The sequence below is a fragment of the Marmota flaviventris genome, chromosome 13, assembly GCF_047511675.1.
Source record: "Marmota flaviventris isolate mMarFla1 chromosome 13, mMarFla1.hap1, whole genome shotgun sequence".
Lineage (NCBI taxonomy): Eukaryota > Metazoa > Chordata > Mammalia > Rodentia > Sciuridae > Marmota > Marmota flaviventris.
Window position 1 is genome coordinate 68,687,713 of NC_092510.1, and position 21,170 is coordinate 68,708,882.

The window sequence follows — 21,170 nt, forward strand, 5'->3', positions numbered from 1 at the left end:
ACAAGTTATAAGACCTCAAGTTGGTTGGGAAACACAGCAGTCATCAGGAAGCATAGCTGGAGCCCAGAATGAAGTGTTGGTCACTTCACGAACCATTTTTTTTTTAATTTGAAATTTTAATTCTGAATTCATGCAAAATGGTTTCTATTACAGGCGCTTGTTGCCCATTATGTGCTGGAATGTTAAGAGTTTTATTTGACAAAGAAAAACTGGACACTATTGCTAAGGTAAATTACTTTAGGTATCAGGTACTATTGCAAACTTATTGCTAAATCTCTCAAGAATAGAATTTATTGTCCCCATTTATAGATGAAGAAACTATCCTCAAAAAAGAGACTTTCCAGGCTGGGGATGTGGCTCAAGTGGTAGCACGCTCGCCTGGCATACGTGCGGCCTGGGTTCGATCCTCAGCACCACATACAAACAAAGATGTTATGTCTGCCGAAAACTAAAAAATAAATATTAAAATAAAAAAAGAGAGAGAGAGAGACTTTCCTAGGGTTGTTCAGCTAATAATTACTGGAATGAGGGTTTATGCCCAGACTGGCTGCCTCCCAACCTGTGCCTCTTCCCTCCACACCCAACCATGCACATTGGTCAACTAAGTCTTTCTTAGAAAAGGTCCCCCACTGGCACAATGACCTTGGTAGGGGCTCAAAATACCCAGGTCAAGATACCTAGATGATTTTAAGGTCACCTCCCTTCACACCAGCACCCCTTCCTCCTAGGGACTTTCCAGAACCCACCACCTTCCCTGGATAGTTTGGCCCCTTTCTGTTTTGTGTGCCATCTCTTTTTGCTCCCTTTTGTGGAGACGGCTCCAGAAATGTAGTAGCCAACACTTGCTACTACCTAGAGAATTCTTCCCATTTTGGTTAAAATATCTTTACAGGAAGGCTTTATGTGCCTGAAGACTCTAACTCAGAACAGTTACTTTTTTAAAAAGCACTTCTGGTGAGTATTTATCTTGGCCACAAAAACCCAATTGTAATGGACTCTGAAGATTTGTTCAGCAGAGTCTTTTTGGGGCCTGGCACCTGGGGGTTCCTTGGTCAAAGAGTCTCCTCAGCTGGCAGCTAAAGCAAGTGACCCAGGCAGTGTTAGGGAATTCTTATTTTCAGGAGATAGAAATGTTTTCTCTTTCTAGGTAACAAACAAAAAGCCAATAACAGTTCTGGAGATACTTCAGAAAATCCGCATGCACGTGTCTGTCCCACAGTGTGATGTATTTGGATACTTCAGCATCGAGTCTGAAATTGTGATCCTCATCATTCCTGTCGATCATTATCCAAAAGCTTTGCAGGTGGGGCTGAGACACATTGTACAGCCATCGTTTCACTTTCAAGTTTGGTGGACTTGAGAGGGGAGGCACAAACCAGGATCAGGGAAGGACCATGGGTGAGGAAATGGAGGCGTCTGAGGAGTTTGGAAGGGCAGGAAGGAGAAAAACAAGGCAGTCTCTGATGACTGAATGTTTTCCAGGTGGCTGAGGCCTAGTACACAAGTGGTAGTGCAATTCAAAGGAGACAGGGGAGGGGAGAAGTCAAGGTACAGTGATTCAGAGTGTGCAAAGATGGACAGAGTCTGTGAAATCATAGATTCCAGTCCACCCATTGCATCAAGGCAGCTGCAGCCCAGGGAGGAAGGGGCTGGCACAGGTCATGCAGTGACAAAGCCAAAATGGACTCCAGTCTCCTGAGGGATGCGCTTCTGCTGTTGAGGACGATCCATGTAGATTTGGTCTTATGGGTCCTGGTTTTTCTTCCTCACAATCTAGAAGCATGTGGAACCTTACTCACATAAGCTCAAGTTTTAGCATCAAAGTAATGAGGGCTCCGATGATGGGGGCAAATGCCAGCAGATTGTGAACCATCATCATTATTATTCTCATTGAGTTGAATTATTTTCAGCTCATATTTAAAGAAGAGTTAAAAGTGCATTCTCATGACTACATTGAATAATTTGGAAAGTCAGTGAAAAGCATCATGGAAAAATGAAAACAATCTTTTAATTAGGGCAGTGGCATTATGGATCATTTCTTTTCCGATTTCCATTCATGCTCTTATATTTATGTAATAAATAAAGACTAAAACAAAATGTTGCTTGGGCTAAGAAGGGCAGAAAGAAAGCAAACACCCTTGAAGGTCACACTTCTTTGGAGATTATGGACTTTGCCTGACTGGACCTTTGCACAGAATCTGTGGTTTGATATTGAAAGGGTTTTATTTTCCCCTTGCAGATTGAAGCCTGCAATAAGGAAGCAGAGAAGATCGAATCCCTTATCAACTCTGACAGCCCCACTCTGGCATCCCACGTCCCTCTCTCTGCCCTCATCATCTCCCAGGTGCAGGTCTCCAACAGCCTGCCCTCGGCCAGCATCAGGGCCAGGTCTCCCTGCCACTCCTTCCTCCTCCTCCTCCTCAGCCTGGGCCTTGCCTTGCACTTGCCCTGGAAACATCACTGACTGCCCACAAAAGATGCAAAGGGTTCCTTGACCCAACTTTCCTACCTTGTGAAAGACATTCATTCAGGACTGCTGGTCGGTAGTTGAATAATGGCCAAGTAAAAGCACATGTCACCTCTTTTCACCACACAGTATTTTTTTTAATCTGCCAATATTAGTAGGGTTTTTTTATTGTTTTTATAAATACTTTCAAATACTAATGAAAGAGAATGCTCTCTCTGGTGGATCACTGCCTCATGACTTATATTTTGCTCAGTAGATGGGTCCCCACTCTAAAGCAGATTTAACATCACTGGTAAATAAGATGCTCACTTTTTAGAAAGAGAATTTACTTCACTGTCAGGCTCATATCTCAGAAACTTCATTTCAGAGTTCCTTTAAGTATGAAGGTTGCCATTGTGTATGTTTTTGTTTACAAATACCTATTCTAGAAGCTGGGAAGTCCAGTGAAGAACCACTGCTATTAGTATGAAATATAGAGCTTTGAAATTATCATGTAAATCATCAGATAGATTTAAGCTAATTTATAGAAATTTAATTCGGGACCCCATCTATTGTGCTAAGCAAAAGCAAGCTGACCAAATGACTCTCATATAATTAAATGTTGTAAGTAACAGTATTAGTAGTCACTAATTTGTGCCCCTGACTTTTGTGAAAGAGATAACTTACATCTCATCAGAGCATCTCACATCATGCAATTTTTACATTAACCAGATATATGTTCTTCTGTATTCATGGAATTAAATTTAGAGTTTTTAAGCATCAATCTTTAAACCAATTGCTGCTACTTATATGATTGCCAAAAAGTGAAATAATTAGTAATTCTTGTAAATAATACATGATTTTTCTATTTTATTATGAAGAAGGTGAATAGCCATATTTGTAAAATGACAATCATGTGTGTTAACCCAGTACTTTCCGTTCAGGAAGACACATTTGCTTTTTGTGATGTGCACAATGTAGATAAATATTCTGTCTGACTTTCTTTTTTGATATATAGAAGTATAAAGAATTGTGGTTTATATATTTAAAAATGTCAAGCTGAGTATTAAAATGTTTGCATGTTGTCTCAGAAATTGGATTCTTTGAATGTGTTTCACAGTTTGAAATAAGCTATTCAATGTAATACTTCTTGTTTGAATGCACCTGAGCTTAGATTTTTACATGAAGTATTTTTTCAGTATTATATGTACCCTCTGAAACATATAGGGACATGCTTATTATACCAAAATGTTGTTGAAAAGTGGGCACTTAAAGTTTTCAGAATATCTCAATGTTGATGTAGCATGTTTGTTGCAATTGCTCATTTCTGTATAAATGTCTTCAATGCAATATACTAGAAAGCTTTTCTATTTTAATAAAAATAATTTTATATGATTATGTGTATTTCCAAGTAATGTGTACATTCAAAATGAAACTATTGATCACCTTGGGTGAGCTGTGTCTTTACTCTGGAATAAGAAGCCATGGCATGTTATTATCCTAATCTAAGGGTCCCTGGACAGCAACGCAGCTAGAACAAATGGACTCATGCATGGCCCAGATAGCAGCAGAGCCAGGTCCAGAGACCCCAGATTTAGGCCTCAGGACAGAGAGAGCTCAGGCCTTCTGAGACCTGGGAACAGACAAGGTAGTTCTACTTCCCACTTCCCTGGGCCTGATGTGTCAGCTCCAGGGCACATTCTGAGACAGAGAAGACTCTGTAATATGGGAATGCAGGGTCTACTGATGAGGACCTGAGAGGTAATATCAATCAACTTAGGCTAAGTCCCCAGAAACCTTAATGGCTTACAACCACAGAAGCTTCTGTGCTGTTCTCACTACTTGTCCACTGTGGGTCAGCTGCAGCTCTTCTCAACCCTCTCTTCACTCCAGGACCCATTCCAGTGTTCTCACAAAAGGGAGAAAAGAGACAGAACACAAGCTGACTCTGAAGTCTACTCAGAAGTGACACTGTCATTCCTGCCTACATTTTACTGGTTAAAGAAAGGAACAGGGCTGCTCCTGAATTCCAAGGATGGAGATGTAAAATCTTCCCCTAGTGTCTGTGTGTGTTGTGGGCAAGAGCAATGAGTATTTTGGATAACACAGTCTACCACAGAGGTCCTTCCTCATCAGGTGGGACAACGGCCAGACCTGAGGAAATTTTTTTATTAGAAAAACAGTAGAAGTTTCATGGTCTGAAAAGAAAATTAGGGAGCTGCAAAGGGATTTGGCCTTGGGGTTTGTGGGGATATCTCAAGGGGGAGAAAGATCTAAAGTTTCTGGTAGCATAATCATGAATGAGAACTCCAAAAATGGTGATAGGAGAAAGAAGCCCAGGACAGGTCGGGGGGATAATGTTCTTCAATTTCTGGCTGCCATGGACACCAGGCTGCCTCTGGGACAGACTATGAATGGCTTTCCAGCACCAGAGCAGGTGGAGCCCCTCCTGGATGGCTCTCCAGCAGAAGACTTGAGATCCATGAGAGAGAAGTGGAACTATAGGGAGAGACATTGGGGAACCTGTACCCTGTGAATGTGCCAGGGGCTAGCACAGGGAAGGCCTGGGGGCCCAGGAGAAGAGTTCTGCAGAAGGAAGACAATTCAGAGGGTGAGGTCACTGCGTGAAAGTGAGTTCAGTCTTCTACAAACTCGGGTAATAAAACCAAGTCCACAGAACTCTAAGCACAGTGTTCTGAGCAAGAAGAAAGGAGACAAGAGCCACAGTGACTTCTCTTTGCCACTTGTGCCTTTTATATATAAGAAAAATATTTCTCAGAAATTCATCCACGTTTATTCCTTGTACCTCCGTGGCCAGGACTGAGTTGTACTCCCACCTCTAGAACAGTCCCTGGCCCAGGGGAATAGGATGGCCATGCCACGTCTGGCTTAGTCCAAGAACTGTGTACACTGCTGCCCAAACCAAGGCAGGGTTCAGAAGGGCAAGTATGGAAGGCAAAATGCCGTTGCACCATCCACCAACAGCTTTTGCTTCAATGTGAGTCTTCTTGCAGTTTTTACTTGCTAGAGTATAAATTTGGAAACAACTCGTTTTTCCTGAATGTACCATGTGGACCCATTTCCCAGCAGGGAGTAGAACCCCCACAACACCCTCTCCTGGAATCCAAAACTTTATTCCTAACCTCCAGTTATTTAAACAACCTCACTTCATTTCTCAGATCTCTCTCCTGATTATTTTTAAAGTTTCAACCCCATATTCAGTGTGAACACCCTTTCTGCCTCCCCTAGCCTAGGCTAGATGAGTGACTGCTCAGAGCAGAGGGAGTGAGAGGTATGACCTCCATGCCCCCAACAGAGGCAAGCCTCACCTCTCAAGGGGTCAGTGAGCTGGGTATGATGTCACTGTTGGCATTGTTCATAGACAGTTGGGAAGCCTTTTGGGTGTTTTGTTTGTTTTGTGGTGCTTAGGATTGAACCCAGGACCTCTCACACATGCTAGGAGAGCACCCTACCACTGAGGCATATCCACAACCCTCATGAGGACATTTTCAATATAAGTTGTGGGGCATTTGTTTGTTCCTGGGAAGAATATTGTCAACCAAGAAAGAGTTGCTGAGTGGCACTTCCCCTAGTTACGGTTCACCTTAGAGTAGGTAATCTAATGCCATGTGAAACATAAGGAAGTGGAGTTAGACTCTAACAAGGGAGAAGACAGAAGGCTTCTAACAGAAGGTTTGATTTGAGCTGGGCCTTCTGGAAATCAGGAGGCTCTGCCAGATGACTTTGAGCAAAGGCAGAAAGCAGGAGGAAGAGCTTGAGTATGGGAATGGGAGAGTCTGGTTCTGTGCCGGTAGGACAGCAGAGCTGACACATTGGGAGGGGAGGTGTGAGGCAGATCAGCTGTGCTAGGCTCGAATGCTACACCAGAGTGGCAGCCAACGCCTCTGCCCTTACCCTTCCAGCTACACTGACCAGCTGGATAACACTGATGTGCTGGGTGTGCCCATCAACTTCACCTACTGGTCTGTGTATTAGTTAAGTCAACACTTCTTTTACATCCTGGGTTCTATTAAGGAAACACAAACTGCACCAGGGTGGGGGCCAGGCTTCCCCTGGGCCAGTCCCTCCCTGTAGGATTCAACCGGGTCTGTTTCAGCTCGACCATGGGAGGAGAATTAAACCCACCAGGATTTTAATGGTCTTGACATAAAATCCAATATTATTCTCCTTCATTTGACTGAAGTCTTCTCCTCCAGCACTGGGCTGGTGGAGTGAAGCCTACACACTCTCCTGGAGAGTGCTCTATTTCTCAAAGAGACAGGAGACCCTTCTCCAGGAGGCTTCCTCCCTCTCTCCCAGCTGCAAAGAGGCCTGTGTTGTGCACTTTGCCAGCTGAGAGGAAGGGAAGGCAGAGGGATCAGAGGGATGGCTCCTAGGGACAGTCCTTCCCTAGTCCACCAATCTTGGGGCTGAGGTTGGATTTCCACTGTATACACAGAAACAGGCCCTGAGGGCAGAAGCCATACGCCAAGGCAGGGCAAAGCCACAGCTGGAGGCCAGGTCTGGCCTTCCCTAGCACAAGGAAACTTCTTAGAGATAGAGTCATGCAAGACAAGATCAAGAGGGCAGTGCCAGGCGGCAAGCAAAGCAGATCAACTGAGGTCAGACAGGCGAGATAGGTCGAGGGAGACAGGTTCAAGGAGCAACAGGAATCATAAAAGCAACTGCCACAGTCTTCCAGAGCTTTCTAGAGCTGTTTACACAGTGCCTGATATATACAGATGGCAAATGCCAGACCCAGGTTGAGTTACATTCTGGAGCTGAGTCTTGGCAATTAAGCTGTTGGGGATGAGTGGAAGGCAGGAGCACCCCATGTGCTCCCCATCTTCCATTCTTCCAAAACAAAGTTCACTGTATTGTTTTTCTATAATAATGGCATATACACATTCCCCCGCAAACACCTGGAAACATAAACAAAGGGAAAAGCCTCACACCTTCCTCTCTCTGCCTCTACCAGACATTCAGCCATCTCTGTACATGGGTCTTTCTGTAATCCGGAGAGTGTCCCTCCTCTGTCCACATTGGCAGAGGAGGTGGCTACCTCACTGCCCCTAAGAGGAGAAGTTCAGGGAAGCTTAGTTTCATATTTGGGACACTGTCTGCTGATGGGTCCTTCCTAATCTGACGGTTCACATGCAGAAACCCCACCTTGGTCAGAATCCTACCAGGTAATCAGGTGACATTCTTTTATCCTAAGGACCACCTTCTTGTCTTTCCCAGTCTCCCACTGAACTCTGTTTGTTTGTTTTGTTTTTTTGTGGTGCTGGGGATCAGAACCCAGGGCCTGGTGCATGCGAGGCAAGCACTCCCACTGAACTCTGTAACAGGTGTGAGCAGTTGCTTTACAAATAGGCAGGTAAGGATTTATATAGGTCAGGGTCCCCACAGGAAAACAGAAAGCCCAACCAGGTTGGGATGAATTTGAGGAAGAGTTGGTAAAGGGATTATTCACAAAGGAGTGGGCCGATGGGTGTGGAGAAACCACAGGGATGGGCAGCACATGAGCGGTAACAGTGGGGCTGTGAACTCCCCCAAGCCCGACCCAGTGGGGTGAGGGGACTAGCAGAACCCCAAGAGAGGGAAGCTGCGTGGAGAAAGTAACCCAAGACCAGGGGCCCTGTGGAGTAGCTCTGTAGGTCAGCTTGGGTACAGAGAACAGGGCTGAGTTGATTTAGGGAAGAAAGTGGAGCAAAAAGAAGATATACCACACAGCAGGTGAGGGCAGTGCCAAGGGGTAAGGTAAGACATGATCTAGCTCCTCATTCCTCCCACCACCTTCCATGGGAGAAGCACTGAACTACTTCCTTCCTGACCTCGCGTCCACTCCATTCCTCTCTGTCTTCCCCTCTTAGCCCTTCTTTAAGCCCACATGTTCCAGTGCATGCTCCAGTGCATGCTCCATCCAGCTCAGCTTCTAGACACTTTCCCATCCCTCTGCAACCTTAAAAGGAGTCGGGGCTCTCTCCTCCCAAGCCACACAAATACTGGCACCCAGGGTAGAGTGCTTGAGGCTGTGGCAGAACTACATTCATGCTCCTCTGCCGGTTCTATAAAGTTTCCTGTGCCCAGTTTTGACTGGTTCTAAAGTGAAGGTCTGGGCTTTGGCCACAGGAGTGGGGGGAAGGTGGTGGCTCTGGATTCAGATCAAGCTCACCTTCTGCATCAGCAAGGAGCTGCCAAGAGCAAGCACACCCTGTCACAGTAAGTAGGCATCTCCTTCCTCCAACAACCCAGCCTGGTGGCGTGCGAGGAAGGCAGGCATCTTAAGGAAATGAATGTGGTCATGTATGTAAGGGAGGAGGTCTATACTGTGTGATTTTAAAATTGGTTGTTGCTGTTGTCAATGTTTCCCCCATGGCCTGCTCCAACTGGTTACTGATACTGTGCAAAAAAAAAAAAACAACTTTGGATTTTTAAAAATACTTTTCATGGACCTGGATGTCATTTATTTTTTTTTCCCATTTTTTTCATATATTTTATTAGGCTTTTCCAGGAATAAGCCATGGGGTGGGAGGGGTGGGGCGGGGAAGGTGCTCTTCCTTTTCCAAAGTGGTAAGAAACCTTTCATCTCTCTTTGTTGTTCTAGTATTGATTAGAAGTCCCAGAACTGAAGAATAACAGTGAGAAGAGCAAAAAAACCTCATGCTCTGAATTTTTAAAAATTTGTCCTAATTAGTTGTACATGACAGTAGAATGCACTTTGATACATCATACATAAATGGAATATAACTTCTCATTCTCTGGTTGTACATGATGTAGAGTCACACAGGTCGCGTAGTCATATGTGAACATAGGGTAATAATGGTGTTCTGGATTTTAATGGGATTGTCTTTGCTGTTTTCCTGTTAAGCCTGGCATAGTTGATTTAAACACTAAGTGTCGCCCATTGGTATCATTATTTATCCTTAGTTTCAAGAGTTTTCTCTTTATTTGCTGAGGGGAAAATTAGAGATTTTGTCTTGTTTTTTTCTCCTGTGCTGGGATGGAATCCAGTTCCTCAAGCATACTAGACAAGCGCTTTACCACTGAGCTATACCCCGGCCCTAGAATTTTTTTAAATCAGTAAGAGATGTTGAATTTTATCAAGTATATTTTCAGCACCCATTTACATTATATTTTCCTTTAGCTTGTTAATGTTATAAATTGTAAATGTATTTTTTAATATTAAACCATTTGCAATTAGAATAATTCTAGCTTGTTACAGTTTCCATGCTTTAGGACATGTTAATACAGTTGGTCTTCCATCTCCATAGGTTCCCCATCCATGGATTCAATCAACACTGGATAAAAAATATTTGAGGAAAAAAAAAAAAAACTAAACACGTACAGAATTTTCCTTGTCATTATTTCTTAAATAATACATTATAAAAACATTTACATAGCTTTTACATCATATGAGGTTTATAAGTATCTAGAGATGATTTAAAGTACACAGGAACATGGGCCCAGATTATTTGCGAATACTATGCCATTTTATATAAGAGACTTGAGCATCTACAGATTTTGGTATTAATGAGGGGTTTTTCAGGAATCAATGCCTTGCAGATACCTAGGGAAAACTATAGTACCAGAATCATCTGTCTCTCAAAGATCTGATGGAACTAGCTTGAAAATATCTGGGCTCAGCTCCATGTGGGCAAGTGATGATATTTTTATTTTTTTTCTCCATAGCTATATTGATTCATTTAGATTTCTCCTGCTTTCTTGTCCCCCTCTCCTTAAACACTAGTCATTTTTATTTTCCCAGAAAAGTACCCAATAAAGAAAAACTACTAGTGGGAAGTCATCAGTATTATCTTTCTGAACACTTCTTAAAAGAGATTGCCTCCCTCTTTTTATTCCTTTTGCAGTAGTAGGGATTGAACCCAAATCCTTGTGTACCAAGCTACATCCTCAGCCCTTTTAATTGTTTATTTTGAGACAGAGTCTCACTGAGTCACTGTGGCAGACCTCAAACTTGTGATCCTTCTGCCTCCGCCTCCCAAGAAGCTGGGATTACTGGCATAGGCTATCATACCTGGCTGCCTCCTCTTTCTTTTTACTGAAATGGTACATTGGAGTTTTGTCTCCTTAAAAAATAAAAATGGCTCGGGATGTAGCTTCGTGGTAATGTGCCCCTGGGTTCAATTCCTAGTACCAAAATAAATAAATAAATAAATAAAATTTGAGATGGGGTCTCCCTAAATTGCTAGGCTGGCTCACTACATTATAATCCTCCTGCTCAGACTCTTGAGTGGCTGGGATTACAGGTTTGTGCCACCAGGCCCAGCTTCCAATTTTTTATTGAGTTGATTTTGTAGAGATATATCTATTGAATATGTCTTCCAATTCTAGGATGTATTTCACAAATCTGCTCTTTTTCTCTTTTCTAATATATAATTTTCTGTTTTTATCTGTATCAATTTTTAAAAAATATTTTCATTGCAGATGGACACAATACATTTATTTTATTATTTATTTGTTTTTATGTTGTGCTGAAGATTAAATCCAGTGCCTCAATCGTGCTATGCAAGTGCTCTACCACTGAGCCACAGCCCCAGCATCTCTGTGTCATTTTCTTTTCTCAGTTACCTTTTAAATGTCTCATGGAAATTTTCAAACCTATGAAAATTTTGAAATGAAAATCTACATACTCACCATCTGGATTCTACAAATAAAGTTTCATATATTTGCTTTTATTGATCCACCTATCCTTCTATCTAGCTTTCTTATTTTTATATTTCAGAGTAAGTCTAATTGACTTTTTATGCATTTCAAATAAGTTGCAAACATCAGTACATTTTTACCCCTAAACACTTCAGCATTCATTCAATATTTCTCTGTTTCTTTCCTTTCATTTGTTTTTCATTGCTTGTCTAGCTCCTTTATTTCAACACTTGAGTTATTTATTTTTCTCTTTTTAAACAATATGTTACTATTTAAAATTTATTGACCATCTATCATGTTTGAGGCCATATTAGGGGAATGTTTGCTAAAAATCGGGGAGCCTTCTCTCTCTAGGCCCCAAATTACAGAATAGATTACAAATCAATGTAAGGTTCAGAATTCTAAAATCAGATATCTGTATAAAGGTATATTTTCATTATGTTTCTTCATTTTCAAATTAAGAAAGTATTCAGTAATATTAAGTCATTTTCTATACTTTTTTCTTAGCCCTTTGATGGTGAATCTTCTCTCCTTACTGGTTTTAATGCTCTGGTCAGAGTCAGATAAGAGTCTTAAGAAGAAGGCAGAATAAGAGGTTCCTCTACATTGTCACAGCCTGGGCAATATTTCTTTTTCATACCTTCCTACTTTTCTTTTGTTTATCGAAGATTGCCAGACAGATCATCTAACTACATTTTTCTTTCTTATTTGCAGCAACAGAGATGAATTTGGTCTATACATTTATAGGAATAGTACATTATAAATCATCATGTGAAATCTAGCAAATACTTTATGCTGTGTTGTACTTCACACCTATTATCTCCTGGGACTAAAACAACTTGAACCTTATATATCATGCTCCTTTTGACAGTTTCTACTGGAAGGATTGTTGTATGACAAATAACCAAAGTAGGGTGCAGTGGTGCACACCTGTAATCCCAGAGCTCAGGAGGTTGAGACAGGAGGATCGCGAGTTCAAAGCCAGCCTCAGCAACTTATCGAGTCACTAAGCAACTCAGTGAGACCCTTTCTCTAAATAAAATACAAAATAGGACAAGGGATGTAGCTCAGTGGTCAAGTGCCCCTGAGCTCAATTCCCGGTGAAGGAAGGAAGGAAGGAAGGAAGGAAGGAAGGAAGGAAGGAAGACCAAATAAACCAAGAAAGGTTCTTGGCCCACTTACTCAAGATTGTCCAGGGATACCTGTCATATAAGCAGAGTCCCAAGTACTTTAAATAAATTATCTCATGGAATTCTCACAGCCTCTCTATGAGGCAAATAGTATCATCAATACCAATTACAATTGATGCCAGTAAGGCTCCACCTTTTCTGTACTGAATGGATGAAAGGTTGTGACCAGATGTTCAGAAAAACCCAACCCTGTATTTCCTCCCTCAAAGAGTAGCTAACAAAGATTTTCTTCCTTTCTGTATGTTCTCTTCACATTCTTGTTTCTTTTGCTGTGCAGAAGCTTTTAAATTTGATGTCATCCCATTTATTAACCCTTGGTATCATTTCCTGATCTTCAGGGGTCCTATTGAGAAAGTTGTTGCCTGAGTCTATATGCTGGAGTATTGACTCTATGTTTTCCTCTAGGAGTTGCATAGTTTCTGTTCTAATTCCTAGGTCTTGGGTTCATTGTGAGCTGATTTTTGTGCAGAGTGAGAGAAAAGGGTCTAGTTTTAATCTTCTACAGATGGATAACTAGTTTTCCCAGTATTATATGTTAAAGTAAGTTATCTTTCTCCCATGTATGTTTCTGCCACCTTTGTCAAGGACCAGATGACTGTGGGTTTGTCTCTATGTCTTCTATTCTTCACCACTGGTATATGCATCTGTTTTTCTGCCAATACCATGCAGTTTTTGTTACTATAGATCTGTAATATAATTTGAAGTCAAGTATTGTGATACCTCTATCATTGCTTTTTGGCTTAAAATTGCTTTGGCTATTCTGGATCTTTGATTTTTCTAATGAATTTTAGGACTGAATTTTCTTGTTCTGTAAAGAATGTCATTTTGATGGGTAATTGCATTGAATCTGTATATTGCTTTTGGTAATATGGCCATTTTAATAATATTAATTCTGCCTATCCATGAACATGGGAAGTCTTTTCATCTTTGGAGGTCTTCTTTAATTTCTTTCTTTAACATTCTATAGTTTTCATTATAGAGCTCGTTCACCTCCTTGGTTAGATTTATTCCTACATATTTATTTTTTTAAGCTATTGTGAATGGAATTGTTTTCCTGATTTCTTTTAGAGCAAATTCATTGTTGGTATATAGGAAAGCTATTGATTTTTGCATGTTGATTTTTTTAACTTGACACTTTGCCAAACTTGTTTATCAGCTCTAACGATCTTTGGGTGGAATTTCTTCCCCCTAGGTATAGGATTATACCATCTGCAACAGTGATCCTTCGACTTCTTCCTTTCCAATTTTTATCCTTTTTATTTTCTTCTCTTACCCAATTGCTTTGGCTAGAATTTCTAGCTCTATATTAATTAGGAGTGGTAAAAGTGTATATCCTTGTCTTGTCTCAGATTTTAAAGGAAGTGCTTTCAGTTTTTCTCCATTTACTATAAGGTTGGCTTTGGATTTTTCATACATAGCCTTTATGATACTAAAGTTAGTTCCTTCTATCCCTAGTTTCTTCAATGTTTTTTATCATGAATGCCAACTATTATGGTTTGGATGTGAAGTGTTCCCCAAAAGTTCATGTGTGGGACAATACAAGAAGGTTTAGAGGAGAATGACTGAGTTATGAGAGCCTTAACCCAATCACTAAATTATTCCCCTGGTGGTGACTGAATGGTAACTGAATGCAGGTAGGGTATGGCTGGAGGAGAAAGGTATTGGGGGCATGGCTTTGCGGGGGGGGGCATATATTTGGCAAGTAGAGTCTCTCTCTGCTTCCTGATCACCATGTGAGCAGCTTCCCTCTGCCATACTTTTCCACCATGGTGTTCTGCCTCCCCTCAAGCCCCAAGAAATGAAGCCTGCTATTCATGAACTGAGATCTCTGAAACCATGATCCCTCAAATCTTTCCTCCTCTACAATTGTTCTGGTCAGGACTTTTAGTCACAGCAGTGAAAAAACCTGACTAGAACACCAAACCTGTATTTCCTCTAGGAGCACAGGTTCACCAAGTTGACACAGGTGGTTAATAGCAAAGCAAAGACATCTGGAGCCCAGACCTAACTCAAAGCCTATATTCATATTTATCATACTATATATTTTACTCCAGTTATAGCTTTGGCTGCATCCCATGTATTTTCTAACAGCCATAATAAAGAAAACATAACAGAATAAAATAAGGAGATTATTCTGCCAAGATTTTTCTTTCCCTTGTCTTTCTAATAGACATTGCCTTCAATCCATCAGCTATTACCATGAATTTCTATCCCACTCCACCTCTCAAAAAATATCTATAGATCAAGAGCCAAATCCTGAGGGTCTTAGGCATAGTTTGTATTATAAACCATAGTTTGGGAAAGAATTCATAATGATGTTAGGAGCCGAGTCATGGGCTGTAACACATTTTGGGGAAATGATAAAAGAAAGAAAAATCCCCTCTCTGAAAAGAAAAACATGGTAGCTATTTGCTGGATTTGGGCTGTTCAGCACTTGGCAAAATCTCTATTTGAGTATAAAAGATCCTGTGCTGGGGCAGGGAAAAGGCATTTCCTCAATTTTCTTTCGGGAAGCTTGCCTGTGGGCAGTGACCAAGACTCAAACAGATACTCCTGCCCAAGAACCTAAGTCTGATGAAACTTATTCAAAGGTGTGGAGAAGAGCTAGGAAATATTCCAAGTTGCTTGAATATTTATCCCAAAGAAACTCAAGTAGTGTGACTGAGTTTCTTTGAATATATAAGTTTAAGTTATCCACCAGCAGCAGAATTTGGGTTTACCTTTTCACACATCAAAATTGTGACTGCAACATATTACATATGTGAAAATATATGGTAATTTGCTTAGGACCTCACTAAAGCCAGCCGAGGCTGGCTTTGAACTTGTGATGCTCCTGCCTCAGCCCCCCAAATTGCTGGAATTGTAGGCATGAACCACTGCACCTGGCTAAAGGGTAATTTCAACTGCATCTTGTTTAACCTTAAGAAATCTTCTAAGTAGTACTATCTTCATATTACAAAAGAGGAAATAGACATGGGGAAGCTTAAGCCCTTGGATTAGAGGCAGAGGGCAGCAGAGCTGGGACTTGGATGTGGCCACCATGGACTTGAGCCCTTCACTCTTAACCATTACCAACTATTCAAGTTGTTGTTCGTTTCTAAGCATCTGTTTTAATTTTGCTTTTCAGTGTTCTAGGAGGGATTTGAATTTTTTTTGTAGATGATTTAAACTTTTCCAGTTCATCTTTTGTTATAAAGTTTTATTATTTTTTATTTTTATTGCATTGTGTTCAGAAAACTTGACTGAATTTACTCTACTTTCAGGAGTTCATTATGATTTACACTCAGACCTAACATTTGTTACATCTGTATTCATTCCACGTAAATTTTTTTTTAAAAGTTATCAAATTTAACAGACTTAAACATAAATTAAAAGGCAGATATTATCAGACTAGATAAAAAGAAAGTCCTGGCTATACGTCCTGTCAACAGAAGCTGCCATGTTTAAGATAAAGAAAAAAGTTAACAGTTGAAGTATAGAACAGGGACAAACATATCTGCAGAGCTAATTATGTGTTAGGACCTATTCTAACAACTTACATGTATTAGCTCATTTATAGTCTATCAACCACCCTATGAGGGAGACACACTACTATCCCCTTTACAGAGAAGGAAACTGAGTCAAGTTTGAACTTGTCCAAGTTCATACATACACTGGTCATATGGCGTTCGAATTTTTATATTTTACAGAGCATTGAGTTACAAGGAATTTAGCATAAACAATGTTACAATAAAACAAAAAGCATACACACACTGCACCCTGCTCAAAATACCTAACCTTCAAAACACATCAAAATAAAGCTCTATGCCTATAAAGCTCTATTCTACAAAACATAAAAGAAAAATTTTATTTTTCTGTGTAAAACAGTGGTCTTCTGGGCCTGGATTGTAGCTCAGTAGTAGAGTATTTACCTGGCATGTGTGAGGCACTGGGTTCAATCCCCAGCATCACATAAAAATAAACAAATAAATAAAGGTATTGTGTCCATCTACAACTAAAAAAAAAAAAAAAAAAATCTTTAAAAAAAAATAAAGTCTTCCAGGGCTGGGGATGTGGCTCAAGCGGTAGCGGCTTGCCTGGCATGTGTGCGGCCCGGGTTCGATCCTCAGCACCACATATAAACAAAGATGTTGTGTCCGCCGAAAACTAAAAAAATAAATAAATATTAAAATTCTCTCTCTCTGTCTGTCTCTCTCTCTTTAAAAAAAAAAATTAAAAAAAAATAAAGTCTTCCAAATTTGTGGAAGTAAGAAAAAAAGTTGAAGGATAGAAATTAGTTGGACCTACAAATACTAACTGGAAAAAGGCAGAAATGATTATATTAATATCAGATAAGTAGATTTCACAGGAAGGAATATTACCAAAGATAGCATCCTTTCATAATAATAAAACAGCCAATTTATCAGGATTATATAAGAATCATAAATGTTTATTATATTCCAAATAAAAAGTTTAAAGTACATGAAGCAAATTTTATACATAATTGTAGACAGATTTTTAATTATACTGAAGATCTCAGTATCTCTGGTTTTTTTAAAAATATTTTTTAGTTGTAGATGGACACAATAGCTTTATTTATTTATCTTTATGCGGTGCTAAGGATTGAACCCAGTGCCTTACCACTGAGCTACACCCCCAGCCCTCTCTCTGTTTTTGATAAAACAAGCAGACAGAAAATCAGTAAGGATATAAAAGACTTGAACAACACTATCAATAAACTTTATGTAACAGGCATTTATGGATCATTCTACCCAATAACAACAAAGCACGTAATCTTTTCAAGTGTACTGAGAATATTTACCAAGATAGCCCACATCCTGGACCATAAAACAATTCTCAGTAAATGGAGAAAAGCTGAAGCCACACAAAGTATATTCTCTGTCCTCAATAGGATTAAAGTGGGAATCAATGACAGGAACATATGGGGGGAAATTTCCAAACATTTGGAAATTAAGTAATATTTTTAAATAATTCTTAAAGAATAAATCATGAGGGAAACTAGAAATTATTTTGAATGGAATGAAAATAAAAACAATATTGTTGTCATTAAGCTCAAGACGGGCACAGAAGGTAATTTACAGAACTAAATATTTACATTAGAAAAGAAAAAAGGCTTCAAATCAGTAACCCAAGCTCCACCTCAAGAAACCAGAAAAATACCAAATGAAACCAAAGGTAAGTAGAAGGAGGAAATAAAAGATAAAAAAGAGAAATAGTAAATGAGAAAACAATAGAGAAAATCAGTGAAATAGAAGGTTAGTTCTCTCAGAGATCAATAGTAAAGCTAATTCTTGTTAATGGTGGTGAAGTTCAAAAACATTGCTGGGGGCACTGGGGTTGTGGCTCAGTGGTAGAGCACTTGCCTAGCCTGCATGAGGCACTTTGTTCGATCCCCAGCACCACATAAGCAAATTAAATAAACAAAATAAAGGTATTGTGTCCATCTACAACTAAAAAATAAATAAATTTTTAAAAAAAGCAAACCGTTGCTGGGAACTCTGAATTAGTTGGTACTAAACCATTGCTAGTTTCCTGTGAGCATCTGGTCACGACTTTCCTTCAATCAATCTAAACATAACTCTGTTTTATGTGTATTTCTATTTTTAAAAAAACATATTTAATATGTCTTGTTGATTCATTAAATTGGACTCATGGCCTGAATGAAGCTTATCTCATTAAAACATTTTCTCTCTAAGGCATAATCATAATCTTCTTGCATTTTGAAATACTTAAATTGCATTTCCAGACTATATTTGGGAGCCATTTTAAAGAGCAAAATCACCAAGAAAAAGCACACACACACACACAAAAAAAAAAAAAAAAAAAAACATGGCACTAAGTAGACTGTGGAAAGAAGGCCGAGCATTGCCTTGATTGACCTCAGCTGGGCACTAGCATGTTGTGCAACTCAACTTTTTCACCACTCTGCCCAGAGCTGTGAATGATCATTAAGCACTACATGTATTAATTTGGGGGTTACAAATAAATCTTAGTGAATAGGCAATTCATAAAAGAAATTGGCAAATAATGAAAATCATCTATATTGGTAAAATTCTGATGTTGCTAATATAAGAAATAATAAGAGGATAACACCATAGATCACACAGACAATTTAAAAACTACCAAGAAAGTTTTATAAACAAATTTATTCCTATAAATTTGACTACTAAGATGAGCAAAATAGGCAAATTCCTTAAAATATACAAGCTACCAATGCTCATTTAAGACGTACATAATCTGGATGGTTCTATATCTATTCATAATATTAAATTTGTAGTTCAAAATTCCCCCCCCCCAAAAAAAAAACCAACGAAACAAACACCTCTTTGAATAGAAGGCTTCATTGTTGATTTATAGCAAATATTTAAGAATAATACAAATTCTACACAAACTCTTTTAGAAAATAGACGACCCTTTTCAATTTATTTTGTAATGCCAGCATCACTCTGATGCCCAAATCTGAAAAAAAAAAATATATATATATATTGTAAGAAAAAAACTGTCAGGCATGGTAATGTGCACAGCTGTAATTCCAGGGACTCAGGAGGCTGGGGCAAGAGGATTGTAAGTTCAAGGGCAGCCCTGGCAACTTGATGAGACCCTGTCTCAAAAACAAACAAACAAAAAAGATAAAAAGGGCTGGAGATGTGGCTCAGTGGTAGAGCACCTCTGAGTTCAATCCCCAGTAACAACAATAACAATAAAGGGGCTGGTGTTGTGGCTCAGTGGTAGAGTGCTAGCCTAGCATGCACGAGGCACTGGGTTCAATCCTCACCACATAAATGTAAAATGATATTGTGTCCACCTAAAACTTAAGAATAAATATTCTTAAAAAAAAACAATAACAATAAAAATAAATAAATAAAAAGCTAACTGCAGACCAATATCCCATAAAACATGGCAAGAGAAATTAAAGATTAAAAAATGAACTGAAAGATATACCATCCTGATAGATCAGAAAACTCAATATCATTGAGGTCAATTCTCCCCAAGTTTAATTACACATTTAATGCAATCCACATCAAAATCCCAACAAACTTTTTTGTTTTATTTTCCAGGAACTAGACTAGGGATGTAGCTCAGTGGTAGAGCACTTGCCAAGCATTCACAAGGCCTTGAGTTTGATTCCTGGCACTAAAAAAGGAAAAAAAAAATGTAATTGACAAGCTGACTCTAAAATTCATATGGAACAAAAGACTTAAATAAAACAACTTCTGGGAGAAAAAAAAGTAAGAGGATTTATACTACCTTATTTCAAAATTTGTTGTAGGGGCTGGAGTTGTAGCTCAGTGGTAGAGTGCTTTTCTAGCATGTGTGAGGCACTGGGCTCAATTCTCAGCACCACATATAAATAAATAAATTAAAGGTCCATCGACAACTAAAAAAATTTTTTTTTAAATTTGTTATAAAGCTATAGTAATCTATACAGTGTGGTACTGGTATAAGAATACATATGTAGATAATGGAACAGAATAGAGAGCCCACAGATAGATAGCCACCTGGAAAAGAAAAATCTTTTGAAGAAATGATACTGGAATAGTCAGTGCCAAATAGAAAAGAAAAAAAGAAGAAAGGAGAGAGAACCACAACCAGCTTCACACTATGCCACAATAAAATAAGAATAAAAGAGCTTGAATTAAATGTAAAAACTAAAAGTCAAACTTCCTGAAGAAAACAGGAAATTTTTCATGATCTTTTTTCCGGGGTGGGGGGGACGCGGCGGTGCTGGTGATGGAACCCAAGACCTTTAACATGTTAGGCAAGTTCTGTACTGCTGAGCTACATCCCTAGCTCAATTTTCATGATTTTGGAATAGGAAAGGAGTTCTGTTTTTGTTTTTGTTTTTGTTGCTAGGAAATGAACTCAGGGGTTTCCCCAGGCTCAGCATATGCTGTACCCCTGAGCTATATCAGCCCAGAAGTTATTTTCTCTTATTCTGTTTTCTTTTGTAGTCAGTGTTTCTACTGGGGATTGAACCCAGGGGTGCTCTACCACTGAACTACATCCCCAGACTTGTTAATGTTTTAAAAATTTGACATAGGATCTCATTAAGTTGCCCAGGATGGCCTCAAACTTGACAATCCTCCTGCCTCAGCCTCCTGAGTAGCTGGGATTATGGGAGAGTGCCACCATGCTGGGCCAGGCATTCTTAAATAAGACATAAACACAACAAAAATTCATAAATTGGGTGACTCGCTCTTCTTTGTGTCTGACCTTATTGTTTGTTGCTTATCTCTGTCTGCTCACTGAGGCAGTACCTCCCCTCTAACCAGCCCATGGCTCTTGGTAGGGGCCAGCTAGGCCATACCCTCACTTCATTCAGCACTAGGCCTGCTGCTAAGGTCAGCTCAAAGAGCCCACAGCATCCCACCCCACACAGACTCCAGAGATACCACTGAGTTAAGAATTTGACCCTGTCTTCTCACCTCCATGACTCACCTCTGAACAGTGAGTGAGTGAGTGACTGAGGCCTGGTAGTCCCAGATGGGCTACCCCTCTGCGTGCAGTAAGTGGCTCCTCTAGTCTCAGCAGTCTCTACTCTTGACCTTGAAGTTCGGGGTATACCGAAACAGCTTTCTAGAGATTCTGGAGGCCATTTTGACACAGGTGAGTTCTCAGGGAGAGAGAAAAAGAGACTCAGTAGATGGAGACCCTTAGATAAACGAAACCTCCAGCTGTGCTTGCAACACATCAACAAGGACAAAAACATAATCAATTTAATGTCACCAGATTCAAAGACTTACTCAATGTGCCCACAAATGATTTGTGGCTAGACTGCTTAACCAAAAAGAAACACCCCGAGCCCCAAATATCAAATGATTATTGTTGTGCTTTAGATCTGCAGAGTCCCCCAAAAGCTCTTGTGT

At 39.8% G+C, this 21,170-nt stretch overlaps 1 protein-coding gene and 1 long non-coding RNA gene across 2 annotated transcripts in view; one reads left to right on the forward strand and one right to left on the reverse strand.

The window, feature by feature from the left end:
- Reck (reversion inducing cysteine rich protein with kazal motifs) overlaps positions 1-3,844 on the forward strand; it is a 78,412-nt gene extending 74,568 nt beyond the window's left edge. Inside the window, exons 19-21 of the mRNA XM_027930818.3 lie at positions 154-227; positions 1,148-1,303; positions 2,240-3,844. Coding sequence (XP_027786619.1) covers positions 154-227; positions 1,148-1,303; positions 2,240-2,464 — 455 coding nt within the window. The 3' untranslated portion in view covers positions 2,465-3,844. The remainder of the gene's footprint in view (positions 1-153; positions 228-1,147; positions 1,304-2,239) is intronic.
- Positions 1-21,170, reverse strand: part of LOC139701596 (uncharacterized) — a 31,574-nt gene that overhangs the window by 8,396 nt on the left and 2,008 nt on the right. The window contains exon 2 of the long non-coding RNA XR_011704131.1: positions 20,743-20,917. This is a non-coding gene — a long non-coding RNA (uncharacterized lncRNA). The remainder of the gene's footprint in view (positions 1-20,742; positions 20,918-21,170) is intronic.